General features: G+C 44.0%; 2 protein-coding genes across 4 annotated transcripts; both read right to left on the bottom strand.

Moving 5' to 3' along the window:
- Window positions 1–594: 594 nt before the first annotated feature.
- Window positions 595–14746, bottom strand: LOC146274688 (retinol dehydrogenase 12). 3 transcript variants are annotated; one of them, XM_084703427.1, is made up of 7 exons: window positions 14676–14746; window positions 13990–14105; window positions 11844–11999; window positions 11227–11331; window positions 10281–10490; window positions 1013–1205; window positions 595–834 (listed from the first exon to the last, which is right to left on the bottom strand). In XM_084703427.1, exons 1-7 carry the CDS (start codon window positions 14687–14689, stop codon window positions 732–734), a joined length of 897 nt encoding a protein of 298 aa, XP_084559553.1. In that variant the 5' UTR covers window positions 14690–14746; the 3' UTR covers window positions 595–731. The 3 variants fall into 3 exon arrangements, with proteins under 3 accessions (XP_084559553.1, XP_084559554.1, XP_084559552.1); XM_084703428.1 differs by lacking the exon at window positions 14676–14746 and adding an exon at window positions 14252–14287; XM_084703426.1 differs by lacking the exon at window positions 14676–14746 and having other exon boundaries at window positions 13990–14305.
- An 811-nt stretch (window positions 14747–15557) lies between these two features.
- LOC146274687 (retinol dehydrogenase 12) lies at window positions 15558–19437 on the bottom strand. Its single transcript, XM_084703429.1, has 7 exons — window positions 19342–19437; window positions 18443–18558; window positions 17923–18078; window positions 17702–17806; window positions 17207–17416; window positions 16637–16829; window positions 15558–16099 (listed from the first exon to the last, which is right to left on the bottom strand). The coding sequence occupies exons 1-7, from the start codon at window positions 19353–19355 to the stop codon at window positions 15997–15999; spliced, it is 897 nt and encodes a 298-aa protein (XP_084559555.1). The 5' UTR covers window positions 19356–19437; the 3' UTR covers window positions 15558–15996.
- Between the last annotated feature and the right edge of the window lie 69 nt (window positions 19438–19506).

Raw genomic sequence — 19506 nt, 5'->3', positions numbered from 1 at the left:
TTCACACAGGGTAGGAGAAGAATTTGTTTTAATACTTCATACACAAACTGGTAGTGTATGTAAATAAGTATGCTACCATAGATCACAAACATGTACATTTTAATCTAACTGAAACTAAACTAGAACTAGACAGTATTGATAAATACACACATAATGAAGTTTTCCCATAATACTGACACAATACCCTGAACTATAGAACCAGTAAAACTACTCCCTCAGCTTCTATACAGCTGAAAGTGATGCACTTTCATACTTGTACTCAACCCAGTTTTTCTTTATGATAGTAATGACAAGATAATACTACTATTTACACAGGAGTCAAACTACAAAAACACTTCATAAATTGTGTTCAACCTGGGAAAATACAAAAAAATGATTGCCTTCCTCATAATTCATGATAATACATTAATCGCGGCAGTGTTCTAGAATGTATAAAACGATATTCTAGAACGTAGAACTGGATCACAGGACGTAAAATGAAGTGTTCTCTTGTAGATGTAGAATGGTTTTCTAGAACGCAGACTGGGACTCTAGAACGTAGAATGCGGTGTTCTAGAACGTAGAATGGGATTCCAGAATGTAGACAGCAGTGTTTCTACACTGTAGGACGGTGTAGTAGATTGAGGACCTGGCCAGTGAAAAGACAGAGGTACTGTAGTGGGCGTCAGGGCGGATGGGTGTGGGCGGCGGGGTGTGGGCGTGGCTCCGGGACAGCTGGGCGTGGCCAGTCTCTACTCCCAATTGAGCTCCAGCATCTTGCAGCTGACCTCCCACAGCTTCTCTGCCAACTCCTCGTCCGACGCCGCTCTGGAGCAACGAGCTGGAGCACAGTCGCTGTTTACACACACACACACACACACACACACACACAAAAGACCATGAGAACCAAGCATGATCCTACCACTACACACACAAGATTTGAGTAGGCCCAAACATGCTCTGTGCATGTGTATCTGTGTGTGTAAGGGAACACACTCTGTGCATGTGTGTGTGTGTGTGTGTGTGTGTGTACCTATAGTACCCCCCACTCTCTGCTTCCAGACCGGGCTGAACAGCACAGTAGATGCTGGTCTGCGCTCCCTCCACTGTGGTCTTGCTGAAGATGCTGAACACCTTGACGGCCAGCTGAACACCTGTGTTGAGGTGCCTCCACAGGTCTGAGCGCACCACCCCGGGATGCAGCGAGAACACACTCACCCCCGTCCCTGCAAGGAACACACACTCTACATGCTTACATGCCACTTGCACATACATGTATAGGTTATCATATACAGTCCCTACAGTCAGAGCGCCTGCTAAATGAAGACCTTTATGAATGTTAAAAAAAATCAGTAGATGGTGGCCAGCTCACAGACATTTACAGACTCACACACAGACACACACAGGGGCAACCACATACTTCCCCAAATTCAGTTTTTATCTTGTGTTGACAGAGAGGCTGTCCTTAAGGACGTCAAATGCTGGACATTCTCTACAAAGACAACATCCTTTCGAGAAGATCTGGAACAGGAAATATTATTCTCCCTGCGTGAGCGGAGCAAAAACACAGTGTCTGTTCCAAAGCCATCCTGTCAATCAGCCTTAACAGGAGTTATGTTGCACTGTAGTAATATTTATGTTCACTGTGCCTGGTAGCTGATATGAGTTTACTATGAGATTATTCCTAGTAAATACAGAAAATTTCATGACTGACCACCAAAGCACTATGCACTTTGATCTTCTGCTAACCAAAATGAAAAATATACAATGATAATCGGGGGGGGGGGGGGGGGTCAACTTCCCTCTGTGACATGCTTGCGTGTAAAAAGGGCTATACAAATAAATTTGATTTGAACGATATATGAATGTATCATCCCCCGACCTGTTGTTTTTACCTCTTTTGAGGGGGTGAACCCCCCCAAGCCCTCCCGTAATTTGAACCCTGGTACTAATTTCATCACACACATGCTCAGGCCTTTGGTCATTTACACCAAAACACACATGCTAACCCCTTTGGTCATTTACACCATAACACACATGCTAACCCCTTTGGTCATTTACACCATAACACACATGCTAACCCCTTTGGTCATTTACACCATAACACACATGCTAACCCCTTTGGTCATTTACACCAAAACACACATGCTAACCCCTTTGGTCATTTACACCAAAAAACACATGCTAACCCCTTTGGTCATTTACACCAAAACACACATGCTAACCCCTTTGGTCATTTACACCGGAACACACATGCTAAGCCCTTTGGTCATTTACACCAAAACACACATGCTAACCCCTTTGGTCATTTACACCAAAACACAAATGCTAACCCCTTTGGTCATTTACACCAAAAAAACATATGCTCACCCCTTTGGTCATTTAAAACAAAAAACAAACAATAACCCCTTTGGTCATTTTCCCCAAAACACACATGCTAACTCCTTTGGTCATTTCCTCCAAAACACAAATCCTCACCCCTTTGGTCATTTACACCAAAAAAACATATGCTCACCCCTTTGGTAATTTTATCCAAAACACACGTGCTCACCCCTTTGGTCATTTACACCAAAACACACATGCTAACCCCTTTGGTCATTTACACCATAACACACATGCTAACCCCTTTGGTCATTTCATCCAAAACACACATGCTAACCCCTTTGGTCATTTACACCATAACACACATGCTAACCCCTTTGGTCATTTCATCCAAAACACACATGCTAACCCCTTTGGTCATTTACACCATAACACACATGCTAACCCCTTTGGTCATTTCATCCAAAACACACATGCTAATCCCTTTGGTCATTTACACCATAACACACATGCTAACCCCTTTGGTCATTTACACCAAAACACACATGCTAACCCCTTTGGTCATTTACACCAAAACACACATGCTAACCCCTTTGGTCATTTACACCATAACACACATGCTAACCCCTTTGGTCATTTACACCAAAACACACATGCTAACCCCTTTGGTCATTTACACCAAAACACACATGCTTACCCCTTTGGTCATTTACACCAAAACACACATGCTTACCCCTTTGGTCATTTACACCAAAACACACATGCTAACCCCTTTGGTCATTTACACCATAACACACATGCTAACCCCTTTGGTCATTTACACCATAACACTCATGCTAACCCCTTTGGTCATTTACACCAAAACACACATGCTAACCCCTTTGGTCATTTACACCAAAACACACATGCTAACCCCTTTGGTCATTTACACCATAACACACATGCTAACCCCTTTGGTCATTTCATCCAAAACACACATGCTAACCCCTTTGGTCATTTCATCCAAAACACACATGCTAACCCCTTTGGTCATTTCATCCATAACACACATGCTAACCCCTTTGGTCATTTACACCAAAAAAACACATGCTCACCCCTTTGGTCATTTACACCAAAAAACACATGCTCACCCTTTTGGTCATTTGATCCAAAACACACATGCTCAGCCCTTTGGTCATTTACACCAAAAAACACATGCTCACCCCTTTGGTCATTTACACCATAACACACATGCTAACCCCTTTGGTCATTTCATCCAAAACACACATGCTAACCCCTTTGGTCATTTACACCATAACACACATGCTAACCCCTTTGGTCATTTCATCCAAAACACACATGCTAACCCCTTTGGTCATTTACACCATAACACACATGCTAACCCCTTTGGTCATTTCATCCAAAACACACATGCTAACCCCTTTGGTCATTTACACCAAAACACACATGCTAACCCCTTTGGTCATTTACACCATAACACACATGCTAACCCCTTTGGTCATTTCATCCAAAACACACATGCTAATCCCTTTGGTCATTTACACCATAACACACATGCTAACCCCTTTGGTCATTTACACCAAAACACACATGCTAACCCCTTTGGTCATTTACACCAAAACACACATGCTAACCCCTTTGGTCATTTACACCATAACACACATGCTAACCCCTTTGGTCATTTACACCAAAACACACATGCTAACCCCTTTGGTCATTTACACCAAAACACACATGCTTACCCCTTTGGTCATTTACACCAAAACACACATGCTTACCCCTTTGGTCATTTACACCAAAACACACATGCTAACCCCTTTGGTCATTTACACCATAACACACATGCTAACCCCTTTGGTCATTTACACCATAACACTCATGCTAACCCCTTTGGTCATTTACACCAAAACACACATGCTAACCCCTTTGGTCATTTACACCAAAACACACATGCTAACCCCTTTGGTCATTTACACCATAACACACATGCTAACCCCTTTGGTCATTTCATCCAAAACACACATGCTAACCCCTTTGGTCATTTCATCCAAAACACACATGCTAACCCCTTTGGTCATTTCATCCATAACACACATGCTAACCCCTTTGGTCATTTACACCAAAAAAACATATGCTCACCCTTTTGGTCATTTACACCAAAAAACACATGCTAACCCCTTTGGTCATTTGATCCAAAAAACACATGCTCACCCCTTTGGTCATTTACACCAAAAAACACATGCTCACCCTTTTGGTCATTTGATCCAAAACACACATGCTCAGCCCTTTGGTCATTTACACCAAAAAACACATGCTCACCCCTTTGGTCATTTACACCAAAAAACACATGCTCAGCCCTTTGGTCATTTACACCAAAACACACATGCTAACCCCTTTGGTCATTTACACCAAAACACACATGCTAACCCCTTTGGTCATTTACACCATAACACACATGCTAACCCCTTTGGTCATTTCATCCAAAACACACATGCTAACCCCTTTGGTCATTTACACCATAACACACATGCTAACCCCTTTGGTCATTTACACCATAACACACATGCTAACCCCTTTGGTCATTTACACCAAAACACACATGCTAACCCCTTTGGTCATTTACACCATAACACACATGCTAACCCCTTTGGTCATTTACACCAAAACACACATGCTAACCCCTTTGGTCATTTACACCAAAAAACACATGCTAACCCCTTTGGTCATTTACACCAAAACACACATGCTAACCCCTTTGGTCATTTCATCCAAAACACACATGCTAACCCCTTTGGTCATTTCATCCAAAACACACATGCTAACCCCTTTGGTCATTTCATCCATAACACACATGCTAACCCCTTTGGTCATTTACACCAAAAAAACATATGCTCACCCTTTTGGTCATTTACACCAAAAAACACATGCTAACCCCTTTGGTCATTTGATCCAAAAAACACATGCTCACCCCTTTGGTCATTTACACCAAAAAACACATGCTCACCCTTTTGGTCATTTGATCCAAAACACACATGCTCAGCCCTTTGGTCATTTACACCAAAAAACACATGCTCACCCCTTTGGTCATTTCATCCATAACACACATGCTAACCCCTTTGGTCATTTACACCAAAAAAACATATGCTCACCCTTTTGGTCATTTACACCAAAAAACACATGCTAACCCCTTTGGTCATTTGATCCAAAAAACACATGCTCACCCCTTTGGTCATTTACACCAAAAAACACATGCTCACCCTTTTGGTCATTTGATCCAAAACACACATGCTCAGCCCTTTGGTCATTTACACCAAAAAACACATGCTCACCCCTTTGGTCATTTACACCAAAAAACACATGCTCAGCCCTTTGGTCATTTACACCAAAACACACATGCTAACCCCTTTGGTCATTTACACCAAAACACACATGCTAACCCCTTTGGTCATTTACACCATAACACACATGCTAACCCCTTTGGTCATTTCATCCAAAACACACATGCTAACCCCTTTGGTCATTTACACCATAACACACATGCTAACCCCTTTGGTCATTTCATCCAAAACACACATGCTAACCCCTTTGGTCATTTACACCAAAAAAACATATGCTAACCCCTTTGGTCATTTACACCATAACACACATGCTAACCCCTTTGGTCATTTACACCAAAACACACATGCTAACCCCTTTGGTCATTTACACCATAACACACATGCTAACCCCTTTGGTCATTTACACCAAAACACACATGCTAACCCCTTTGGTCATTTACACCAAAAAAACATATGCTCACCCCTTTGGTCATTTAAAACAAAAAACAAACAATAACCCCTTTGGTCATTTTCCCCAAAACACACATGCTAACTCCTTTGGTCATTTCCTCCAAAACACAAATCCTCACCCCTTTGGTCATTTACACCAAAAAAACATATGCTCACCCCTTTGGTAATTTTATCCAAAACACACGTGCTCACCCCTTTGGTCATTTACACCAAAACACACATGCTAACCCCTTTGGTCATTTACACCATAACACACATGCTAACCCCTTTGGTCATTTCATCCAAAACACACATGCTAACCCCTTTGGTCATTTACACCATAACACACATGCTAACCCCTTTGGTCATTTCATCCAAAACACACATGCTAACCCCTTTGGTCATTTACACCATAACACACATGCTAACCCCTTTGGTCATTTCATCCAAAACACACATGCTAATCCCTTTGGTCATTTACACCATAACACACATGCTAACCCCTTTGGTCATTTACACCAAAACACACATGCTAACCCCTTTGGTCATTTACACCAAAACACACATGCTAACCCCTTTGGTCATTTACACCATAACACACATGCTAACCCCTTTGGTCATTTACACCATAACACACATGCTAACCCCTTTGGTCATTTACACCAAAACACACATGCTTACCCCTTTGGTCATTTACACCAAAACACACATGCTTACCCCTTTGGTCATTTACACCAAAACACACATGCTAACCCCTTTGGTCATTTACACCATAACACACATGCTAACCCCTTTGGTCATTTACACCATAACACTCATGCTAACCCCTTTGGTCATTTACACCAAAACACACATGCTAACCCCTTTGGTCATTTACACCAAAACACACATGCTAACCCCTTTGGTCATTTACACCATAACACACATGCTAACCCCTTTGGTCATTTCATCCAAAACACACATGCTAACCCCTTTGGTCATTTCATCCAAAACACACATGCTAACCCCTTTGGTCATTTCATCCATAACACACATGCTAACCCCTTTGGTCATTTACACCAAAAAAACACATGCTCACCCCTTTGGTCATTTACACCAAAAAACACATGCTCACCCTTTTGGTCATTTGATCCAAAACACACATGCTCAGCCCTTTGGTCATTTACACCAAAAAACACATGCTCACCCCTTTGGTCATTTACACCATAACACACATGCTAACCCCTTTGGTCATTTCATCCAAAACACACATGCTAACCCCTTTGGTCATTTACACCATAACACACATGCTAACCCCTTTGGTCATTTCATCCAAAACACACATGCTAACCCCTTTGGTCATTTACACCAAAACACACATGCTAACCCCTTTGGTCATTTACACCATAACACACATGCTAACCCCTTTGGTCATTTCATCCAAAACACACATGCTAATCCCTTTGGTCATTTACACCATAACACACATGCTAACCCCTTTGGTCATTTACACCAAAACACACATGCTAACCCCTTTGGTCATTTACACCAAAACACACATGCTAACCCCTTTGGTCATTTACACCATAACACACATGCTAACCCCTTTGGTCATTTACACCAAAACACACATGCTAACCCCTTTGGTCATTTACACCAAAACACACATGCTTACCCCTTTGGTCATTTACACCAAAACACACATGCTTACCCCTTTGGTCATTTACACCAAAACACACATGCTAACCCCTTTGGTCATTTACACCATAACACACATGCTAACCCCTTTGGTCATTTACACCATAACACTCATGCTAACCCCTTTGGTCATTTACACCAAAACACACATGCTAACCCCTTTGGTCATTTACACCAAAACACACATGCTAACCCCTTTGGTCATTTACACCAAAACACACATGCTAACCCCTTTGGTCATTTACACCAAAACACACATGCTAACCCCTTTGGTCATTTACACCATAACACACATGCTAACCCCTTTGGTCATTTCATCCAAAACACACATGCTAACCCCTTTGGTCATTTACACCATAACACACATGCTAACCCCTTTGGTCATTTCATCCAAAACACACATGCTAACCCCTTTGGTCATTTACACCAAAAAAACATATGCTAACCCCTTTGGTCATTTACACCATAACACACATGCTAACCCCTTTGGTCATTTACACCAAAACACACATGCTAATCCCTTTGGTCATTTACACCATAACACACATGCTAACCCCTTTGGTCATTTACACCAAAACACACATGCTAACCCCTTTGGTCATTTACACCAAAAAACACATGCTAACCCCTTTGGTCATTTACACCAAAACACACATGCTAACCCCTTTGGTCATTTCATCCAAAACACACATGCTAACCCCTTTGGTCATTTCATCCAAAACACACATGCTAACCCCTTTGGTCATTTCATCCATAACACACATGCTAACCCCTTTGGTCATTTACACCAAAAAAACATATGCTCACCCTTTTGGTCATTTACACCAAAAAACACATGCTAACCCCTTTGGTCATTTGATCCAAAAAACACATGCTCACCCCTTTGGTCATTTACACCAAAAAACACATGCTCACCCTTTTGGTCATTTGATCCAAAACACACATGCTCAGCCCTTTGGTCATTTACACCAAAAAACACATGCTCACCCCTTTGGTCATTTACACCAAAAAACACATGCTCAGCCCTTTGGTCATTTACACCAAAACACACATGCTAACCCCTTTGGTCATTTACACCAAAACACACATGCTAACCCCTTTGGTCATTTACACCATAACACACATGCTAACCCCTTTGGTCATTTCATCCAAAACACACATGCTAACCCCTTTGGTCATTTACACCATAACACACATGCTAACCCCTTTGGTCATTTCATCCAAAACACACATGCTAACCCCTTTGGTCATTTACACCAAAAAAACATATGCTAACCCCTTTGGTCATTTACACCATAACACACATGCTAACCCCTTTGGTCATTTACACCAAAACACACATGCTAACCCCTTTGGTCATTTACACCATAACACACATGCTAACCCCTTTGGTCATTTACACCAAAACACACATGCTAACCCCTTTGGTCATTTACACCAAAACACACATGCTAACCCCTTTGGTCATTTACACCAAAACACACATGCTAACCCCTTTGGTCATTTACACCAAAAAACACATGCTCACCCTTTTGGTCATTTACACCAAAAAACACATGCTCAGCCCTTTGGTCATTTACACCAAAAAACACATGCTCACCCCTTTGGTCATTTACACCAAAAAACACATGCTCACCCTTTTGGTCATTTGATCCAAAACACACATGCTCAGCCCTTTGGTCATTTACACCAAAAAACACATGCTCACCCCTTTGGTCATTTACACCAAAACACACATGCTAACCCCTTTGGTCATTTACACCAAAAAACACATGCTAGTCCCTTTGGTCATTTACACCAAAACACACATGCTAACCCCTTTGGTCATTTACACCAAAAAAACATATGCTCACCCCTTTGGTCATTTACACCGGAACACACATGCTAACCCCTTTGGTCATTTAATCCAAAACACATACTAACCCCTTTGGTCATTTCATCCAAAACACACATGCTAACCCCTTTGTTCATTTAAAACAAAAAACATACAATAACCCCTTTGGTCATTTACACCAAAACACATACTAACCCCTTCGGTCATTTTATCCAAAACACATACAAACCCCTTTGGTAATTTCATCCAAAACACACAAAAACATATATGCTAACCCCTTTGGTCAATTACACAAAAACACACATGCTAACCCCTTTGGTCATTTACACCGGAACACATGCTAACCCCTTTGGTCATTTGATCCAAAATACACATACTAACCCCTTTGGTCATTTCATCCAAAACACAAACTTCTTCTCCAGGGTGTAAAGTAAGTAAAATTACAGGTAAGAACAATATATAAATGTATTCACCCCCTCCCCCTCTGTAATTCGAACCCTGCCTTCTGTTTTGGATAAAACCTACTGCTACTTGAATGTTGAATTAAAGAAAAACTAAAAGTCAAACTTAGATTTGAAGGAACTTGGGAAATGTAAACAAGACTCTTGGTTTCTTTAGACTTTGACGATGCTCGCTAATCCGGCCGTCATATTGCTCAGCTCGGCCCTGCGTTAATGCCGTCAACTAACTCCTAGACTTACCTCGCAGACGCTTGGCTAGTGAGCGCGTGCTCAGGACATTGGCTAGCTTGCTCTGCCCGTACGCTTTCACGCTGTCGTAGCTTCGCTCGCTGTTGATGTCGTCCAATCGCAAGCCCGTCCAGGTGTGGGCCACGGACGCCACGTTGACGATGCGAGCCGGCGCCGATCGCTTGATTAGGTCCAGCAGTAGGTAGGTCAACAGGAAGTGACCTAAAGGAAGTTAACGTGAGTTTGACTTGGAGTTCAGCCACATGAGCAGGGCTCAACACAAGGACAAGAGGGTGCAGATGACTGAACTGTCTGACTGAAATGTACGGTCAGAGGAAGGGGGTCATGTGAAAGGACATTCTCAGGATGTTCAGAAAGGGAGCTCAGTCTAAATGAATGCAGCTCCTAGCTGGAAGGTCAACAGGAAGTGACCTAGAGGAAGTAATGTGAGTTTGACTTGGGTTCAGCCACAAAAGGAAAAGCCGTGACTATGTATATAGTGTATATATTCCAAACGTCATGTTTACACTGTCTAACCAACAGAACCGGTGACTGGGTGTCATCCAGACAGGAGCCTAAAGAGAGATCTACAGTAACAAGAGCTAAGTAAGCCCACCCAAACAAACTTTACAACAAGGAAAAAAACTAGATATTCATTCTTGCAATAGTTGCATGCCTATACTAACTCAATATAGCTAATCACATAATCAGATTAAGTATCCGCTAAATAGGACTGGTTGTAATAGGGTCCCCACTAGGCACTTGTTTGTGTGTTCATGGAGTCAAGTCTGACAGACAAAATAACAGGAAACATTGTGTACTTTACTGCGTGTTTAAACGGTAAGTCGATTACATGCACATGCATGTTTGCATGTCAGTCATTTGTTCTTGTGTAAAGATTAAGGTTATTCCTCTTCATGAACACTTCCTAACGTGTGTTGCCTCGATGACGTGTTACCTAGGTGATTGACCCCAAACTGCGTCTCAAAGCCGTCTGTAGTCTTAGAGTATGGACACATCATGATGCCTGCGTTGTTTATGAGGATGTTAAGCTTCTGCTCCTCTGGAAACAAAACAGGACCAACAGTTAGAAAATATTTTAAACCTATTTTCTTACAGACTTCTGTCCTTGTTTTCCCTGCAATTTTGGGATGCTTTTCAGAGGGCATTTTCACTGATGGTAGTTTATCAAAGTTATAAAAACTGGTGCTTCGGGTGGTTTACCAAGATCGCAACTAAGGTGCTTTTATATAATTGTATCCAAATATAGCCTCAATCATGTGGCCATATGGCGCATAATTACTCATCACTGAAACAGCACCACGGGCCTATTGCCCAAGGATGTGACCCCAACAGACGAACAGAGTAAATACATGTATATTTGTTTGTAAAGTTCTTACAGTCTTCACTTAACACCAGCAGTGTTCATTTGACTCTTTGCTTGTTTTTGCTCTGGTGATACCCTGCACTATGTAAACACTCCTGGTGTCACAGTAAATGAACACTTTAGTGTCAAAGTAAATAAACACTTTTTAGTTTCACAGTAAAAGGATAACTTTGAAACTCGTTGTGTACCCCTGTTGATGATCTCAGCCAGCTCCTTGATGGACGCGGTGCTGGAGAGATCCAGCTTTCTCACCACCACCTCCTCGTTTCCGGCGTCGTCCATGATCTCTGTCCTGGCAGACTCCGCCTTCTCCACGTCCCTGCAGGCCATGATGATGCGAGCACCTGGGGTCAGAGGTCGGGGGTAAACAGGTCACTGGCTTGGTTGATGGCGTCATCACCGGGACTGTTTTGTTCGGCTGACGTTGGGATGAGAGAACGGTGGACTGCGCTCTCAGGGCTCATTTAGTAACTTGGTCTCATTTAGACAACATTTCTAATGAACCATGACAGCGGTAAATGAGGGCACACACACAAAGAAACACACATACACACACACACACACAATACCACAATAACTAGTTCCGTGTAATTATGGCACAGAACCATCATTCCGTTGGAGTGTTCACTCTGGAATCTATCATGGCTTTGTTCTGCTCTCCCTGTTCTAATGTGGGACACATCTTGGTTTCCTAAATTCCCTGGCAGCAGAGTCATTGTAATTAAAGACAAACAATAAATAAACAATTAGCGGAGGGTTCCAAGGGAGGGGTGAGGGATGGGGGGAGGGGTGAAGGGAGAGGTGAGGGGGGAACGACTGACTCAAGCCCTGAGCTCACTAAGCAATGATCCCCTATGACTTCATGCCAGGGGAAACATTTGCTAAAGAAATAGAACGGTTTTGGTTAGACACTACATGCTAAACTGTTGATGTTGTTTATCAGTTGATGTGTGTACAGACTGACATGTCTGTCAGCTCCAGAGAGGCATGGCAGAGCAGACTAATGGAGGGTTTTCAAGGCTGTACATTGAGCGGGATGTAGTGAGCTGCAAGGACAAACAAATAAAAGTTGACTTTTGTTGAATCCTTTCTGTTTGTCTTGTTGATGGACAACGCAAAATCTTGTACATTTCCAGATGATTCTGTATTCAACCAAGGTTACGTGGTTACATACGGGACAATCCAACTAAGGTATTTGTTATAATATCCGATTTTTTCATAATCCGACTGAAATAGACACATAAACAAGTTGATTCCTCTGAGTTCAAACTTTACAAAAACCAAAGAGTTTAAAGCAATCCCTCTCCAGTCTACCCTGCTATGCTTATCTGCCCAACTATAAGGAAGCAACGCATGAACACTCAAACTATCTGAACTCACAGACACACACTCATTCACACACAAGCAAACACAGACACACACACACACTTGAGCTTTTTGTGTGAGGTACTGAGTGCTGCACCAAGCTTTTCAAATCCAGCCAATGGAACAAAAGAAATCAAGTATCCAGAACCAGCTTTTATCTTCGTTAGTGCGTGTGTGTCTGTGTGTGTGCATGTGTTAGTTAGTGCATATGTGTGTGTTTCTGTGTGTACCTGTATCTGTGTGTGTGTGTGTGTGTGTGTGTATGTGAGTGTGTTTCTGTGTCCCTGTGTGTACTTAGTGTGTGTTAGTGTGTGTACGTGTGTTAGTGTGTCCCTATGTGCCCTGTGGAGTGCTGGAGCTTGAGGAGAGGGCCCTGACAAAGCCCTCTCTGTCCCCTGCTCTGACTTATCCCACACTAGCAGGGTTTAGAATGGAGCCTGTTGCTGAGGTGGAGCAGGATCACAGCAGCATGGACACAGCCTCACACCTAGAGGCAGGGCTATCCTCACACCTAGAGGCAGGGCTATCATCACACCTAGAGGCAGGGCTATCCTCACACCTAGAGGCAGGGCTATCCTCACACCTAGAGGCAGGGCTATCCTCACACCTAGAGGCAGGGCTATCATCACACCTAGAGGCAGGGCTATCCTCACACCTAGAGGCAGGGCTATCCACACCTAGAGGCAGGGCTAGCCTCACCTAGAGGCAGGGCTATCCTCACCTAGAGGCAGGGCTATCCTCACCTTGAGGCAGGGCTAACCTCACCTAGAAGCAGGGCTATCCTCACCTAGAGGCAGGGCTAGCCTCACCTAGAGGCAGGGTTAGCAGCAGGCCCAGTCCTGCAGCCAGCAGCACAGACACCCACACAGGTTTTGAGAGCTGAAATACATATAGACACCAAGCATGTGTGTGAGTGTGTGTGTGTGTGTGTGTGTGAGTGAGTGTGTGAGTTTGTGTGTGTGTGTGTACCTCTCTTAGCCAGATCCCGAGCGGTCTCCTTGCCGATCCCAGTGTTAGCTCCTGTAATGAGGACCGTTTGGCCGTCCAGCCTGACATCGGATGACCAACGGCCACACACACAGTTCCTGACACACACACACACACAGTTATATAGGTAAAGTTCAACATAGGCATATTGAGGCAAACTGTACATTCAACAGTGTTTCAAGAGCAGGAAATATCATTAGGGATGTCTGTATTATGACAATCACATTCACCAAACACACGTCACCTCCCAAAGTGATTTCTAACACCAGATTTGGATCTAGATCTCCAAGGCAACAGGGGGAACAGATTCTTTCATTAATAAACAGTGTTAGTCAGAGATTTGCACATAACAATGGCTTTAGTTACACCATCTGTGCACTAACAGAGAGATGCGACTGAAACAAATACATTCCAAAATATTAGGTTTGGTTCACTAATAAAGGTCAATATTACTAATAATAATATTCTCACTTCCCAGATACTTAATACTGTATAATATCGTCCACAGAACAATTCACGAACTTTGAATGTTAGAAAATGTGATGAAGGTGAAACAAGATGTTTTTCAAAATATATACATCATAGATCGTCCAATTCTATGTCCAATATTCAGACACAAAAATGTGAATACAACTGACGATCATTCAGATAAGGGAGCATTGACTTACCTAATTGCATGCATTGTTCTTGGAAAGGATTTCTTCAGCACGAAGGCGCTTTAAGTTTAACCTCAACAGCTTAACTCAAGTTTGCTCTTTACATTCATCAGTTGATACGTTCCGTGTCGGCTGTCGCCGCCCACCCCGGCCCGTCATACACATAGCGGGAGCTACAATCACGTGGCTCGACCGAAGTCTCCCTTACCTATCGAGCGGGTGTGAAAGAAGCCAACCCCTGGGGTGTTAGAGACAATAAAAGGCCGCTAAGTTTAGGTTAGTCTAACTACTATTTGACTACTACTATATTTACTTCTGCAATCCAGCTAGGTCTACACAACAGCCGTCTCTAAGTCGACATCATTTATGTTATTCTATTTGGTAGGCGTAGGCCCCTTTGTGTTAATTTACAAAGGAACTGAAGTAGCACAATTTTGTCTGATTCATCAGCACGACGTTGATGTTGCAAGTTTCAACAGGAACATGACACACTTAAAACTATTAAGATAACTTTGAAGTTAAACGTATGAAACATGAAACCCACTGGTCAACATGTCGGAAGATGTCCTTTTTGGCCTGGAATAAAAGTATTCCAATTTACATTTAGTCATTTAGCAGACAGTCTTATCCAGAGCGACACACAGTAAGTATTTGTATTTAAAATTAATGAAGTTAATAGCATTCCTGCTTTTAGAGCACCTCATTGTTTCAGCCAATGCTCTTTGAAAGAAAGTAAGCGATATGAAAGAAAGTAAGAGATATGTAGGCAAACTCTGGATTTACTGAGAGCAATACTGCATTCGCACGCTAGAGGTCCCCACAAGCACACTTTGTTCGACAGATATGCTCTAAAATCTACACAGTCTTTAAAAAGACGGACAAGTTTAGGGTGCATTCTCGTTTTTTATTTGACCGCGGTCCAGAACATTTTTCAAAGGCAGAACTAACATGCATTAATGTCATATCAATCCTAACATTGATTCACTCAATCCAACATTTTCTCTCTGAACACGTATTGATAAACGAATTGATGCCAAAGACCACCATAATACATGTCATCTTGTCACACAGTCACACTGTTATTATTGTACTGCAGCGACAGTGTAGCTGTAGTGCTGTCCTAACACCAGCCACTAATGACTTCAACTAGTCTGCATCTCGATTGTCCCAAACTTTAAACTGACAGACAAGAACAACATGCATCATAAAAGTGTGCTTCATTAATGTTCCTACATAACTCAAGAGAGAAAAGACAGAAAGAAAGAGATTGGGAGATGCACGGGAGGTGTGTGTGCTTACATGCATATATGTGTGTGTGTGTGTGTGTGTATCTTCATCGCCAGCGAATGCCAAGCAGGTGGCAGCTCACGGTCCAGAGTTTAAGTGCAGTACCATCATCAAGACCAGCCTTGGAACACAGCGCCTCAGCACAGCTCCTGAGGGGAGGGGAGGGGAGGGGAGGGGAGGGGAGAGGGGAGGGGAGGGGAGGGGAGGGGAGGGGAGGGGAGGGGAGAGGGGAGGGGAGGGGAGGGGAGGGGAGGGGAGGGGAGGGGAGGGGAGGGGAGGGGAGGGGAGGGGAGGGGAGGGGAGGGGAGGGGAGGGGAGAGGGGGGAGGGGAGGGGAGAGGAGAGGAGGGGAGGGGAGGGGAGGGGAGGGGAGGGGAGGGGAGGGGAGGGGAGGGGGGAGGGGAGGGGAGGGGAGGGGAGGGGAGGGGAGGGGAGGGGAGGGGAGGGGAGGGGAGGGGAGGGGAGGGGAGGGGAGGGGAGGGGAGGGGAGGGGAGGGGAGGGGAGGGGAGGGGAGAAGGGAGGGGAGGGGAGGGGAGGGGAGGGGAGAAGAAAGGAGAGGAGAAGAGAGACATCAGAGAATATGAAAGAATCAGCTTCAATCTCCTTCAAACCTGAAGGTCATGGATGGGGTCATATCCTGGGTCACAGGCTGAGTCAAGGTCTGTGGAGTGCCCGGAGAGACAGACCTGTAGTAGCCCCCAGTGCAGAGCTCCCTCTCTGGGATGACAGCCAGGTAGATGGAGGTCTGGGCTCCCTCTGCTGGAGTCTTCACCAGGAAGCTGAACCGGCTGACCAGCACCTGCAGGGGGCGCTGCAGGTGCCTAACAAGCTCAGTGTTGACGACGCCTGGGTCCACAGCATAGGCTGTAACACCTAGAGCTGTCACACACACACATATCGCAACACACACACAAAAAAGTATCGCCACACACACACACACACACATGTGTACATTGTATAAAGGTCAGCTGATTTAAAAAAGGAATTGGACTATTTCAGATATCAAGTGTTTTCTTCTTTAGGCAACAGTGGTTTAGACATAAGACTGTCATACTAGAACAGTGTGCAGATTCATTCTCCATGCCCCCCCCAGCAAACACAGAAGCTCATAAACACACACACTCTCACACACATACCAGTGCTCATACACACACATACACACTCGCTCACACACATGCTCATACCCATGAACACACAGTCACTCACATGCCCAAACTCTCACTCACACACACACACAAACACACACACGCTGTTACCCTCAGCCCTCTTGGCAAGTTCTCTGGTGAAGAGAACGTTAGCCAGCTTGCTCTGAGCATAAGCCTTCACAGGATGATAGCTCTTCTCCATGTTCAGGTCCTCAAAGTAGATCTTCCCCATCATGTGAGCCAGAGAGGAGACGTTAATGACCCGCGAGGGGGCGCTGTGTTTCAGCAGGTCCAGTAAGAGGAACGTAAGGAAGAAGTGACCTTGAGAAAGGGAGAGAGAGGGAGGAAGAGGGAGAGAGAAAGGAAGAGAGAGAGAGAAAAAGAGAGGGAGAAAGAAAGGAAGAGGGAGAAAGGAGAGAGATTAAGAGAAGAGAATGAGCATGTGTAATCTCCATCATAGGCAATTTCATCTCATTAGGATGGTGTTCGGTGCTAGATCATGTGACTTCAGAGCAAGAACTCATACGTTAAAACCTCACCTTGAAAGTCTCTTGGATAAACATGTCTGCATCATTATTACTGGTTGGTGATTGGCTGTTGTCCTACCTAGGTGGTTCACGCCAAACTGTGTCTCGAAGCCATTCACGGTGGTGCTGTAGGGGCACAGGGCCACACCAGCATTGTTGATCAGGATGTGGAGAGCCTTCTCAGCTAAGGGACCAAATCAAATGTTATGCCTGGGTCAGTGAATCTGGATAAAACATCCATTGACAAACAAACATTTGTGTGTGAGCCTGAGTCTGTGTGTGTGTGTCATCGTGACTCACTTTTGTAGATATGTTCTGCAAATTCACAGATGGACTTCGTGTCGGCAAGATCCAATTGGCCAGCGACCACCTTGGCTCCTCCCACCTCCTTGGTGATGTCACTCACTGCTTGCTCAGCCTTCGTCTTGTCTCTGCATGCCAGGATCACACGAGCTCCTGCAGCCAGGGAGCACATGTTCACGCTGTGTGTGTTACAGTAATATAGTGTGTTACAGTAATATAGTGTGTGTGTGTGTGTTACAGTAATATATAGTATAGTATAGAAAGTATACAGACTTTCCTGGTTAAATAAAGGTTAAATAAATAAATAAAAAAAATAATATAGTGTGTGTGTGTTACAGTAATATAGTGTGTGTGTGTAACAGTAATATAGTGTGTTACAGTAATATAGTGTGTGTGTGTAACAGTAATATAGTGTGTGTGTGTCTTTCCGTATGCTCATGGGCACAACTTTTCTCAAAAACATTGTGTGTGTCCATCTGTGTGTGTGTGTGTCTATTCTAATAGTGTGTGTGTGTACCTCTCTTAGCCAGGTCCCTGGCCGTCTCCTTGCCGATGCCGGTGTTAGCTCCCGTCACTATGGCCGTCCTCCCGTCCAGACGCACGTCTGACGCCCAGCTGGAGAACAAGACAGATCTGGGGAGGGAGGAGAAGGGGAGTCTGGGTACTGAGATACCACCAGCTGGAGAACAAGACAGATCTGGGGAGGGAGGAGAAGGGGAGTCTGGGTACTGAGATACCACCAGCTGGAGAACAAGACAGATCTGGGGAGGGAGGAGAAGGGGAGTCTGGGTACTGAGATACCACCAGCTGGAGAACAAGACAGATCTGGGGAGGGAGGAGAAGGGGAGTCTGGGTACTGAGATACCACCAGCTGGAGAACAAGACAGATCTGGGGAGGGAGGAGAAGGGGAGTCTGGGTACTGAGATACCACCAGCTGGAGAACTGGAGCAGAAGAGAGATCTGGTGAGGGGTTTGGGTAAAGACCATCCCAGAGTCCCCTTCATCCGTTTTCAGCCGATGCTTCTATGAACCTGCGATCTCTTGATCTGTACTCAGAATCTCTAACCACTGAGCTGCACCTCCCTCTCTCCTGTCTATGAATCTGCAGGTGACGCTTTGAGGACATCCTCACCTTAGTCAGTTGAAGCCTTTAACTCCAACATCTGATATTCTAGTTTCTAGATTCAAATCAATTATGTTTAACAGAGCTTCATAAGACAATACATTCTATTATACTAATCATTAGCTGGAGGAGTTTGAAAAGTTGTTCAAGCTAAAATAAAATAAATATAATAAAATAAAAGGGTTCTAACCCTTTTTTTCAAGGGAAGACATTTAGCCATTTTCCACTTCAGTTGCATTTGAACAGTACCTCAGTTAGAATCCACAGCTGAGTGAAGGTGGAGAGGACGTACCTGAGAGTCTGCATGGCCGGATGTCTCTGGGAGATGAGTAGATACCCTTCCAACACAGAGACTTGAAGATTCTGAGGATATGTAGAGTTTGTGTGTGTACGCGTGGATGGGGGTGTGTGTGTCTCATGATTCAGAGTTGTTTGAGGATCATTGACAGGCTCTGGG

This window comes from Hypomesus nipponensis, chromosome 8 (genome assembly GCF_054491055.1).
Source record: "Hypomesus nipponensis isolate SF chromosome 8, ASM5449105v1, whole genome shotgun sequence".
Lineage (NCBI taxonomy): Eukaryota > Metazoa > Chordata > Actinopteri > Osmeriformes > Osmeridae > Hypomesus > Hypomesus nipponensis.
The sequence above is the reverse complement of the archived record's forward strand: the minus strand, read 5'-3'. Positions and strand labels throughout refer to the sequence as shown.

Coding starts and splice junctions, on each gene's coding strand:
- LOC146274688 (XM_084703426.1), bottom strand. CDS start 14,173: ATGTACAGTTTGCCTCAATATGCCTATGTTGAACTTTACCTATATAAC. Junction 11,332..11,843: donor GGCTGAGATCATCAACAGGG/GTACACAACGAG, acceptor TTTTGTTTCCAG/AGGAGCAGAAGCTTAACATC. Junction 1,206..10,280: donor ACTAGCCAAGCGTCTGCGAG/GTAAGTCTAGGA, acceptor TGTTCCTTGCAG/GGACGGGGGTGAGTGTGTTC.
- LOC146274687 (XM_084703429.1), bottom strand. Junction 18,079..18,442: donor CAGGGACCTGGCTAAGAGAG/GTACACACACAC, acceptor CCCTGGCTGCAG/GAGCTCGTGTGATCCTGGCA. Junction 16,830..17,206: donor ACTTGCCAAGAGGGCTGAGG/GTAACAGCGTGT, acceptor TGTGTGTGACAG/CTCTAGGTGTTACAGCCTAT.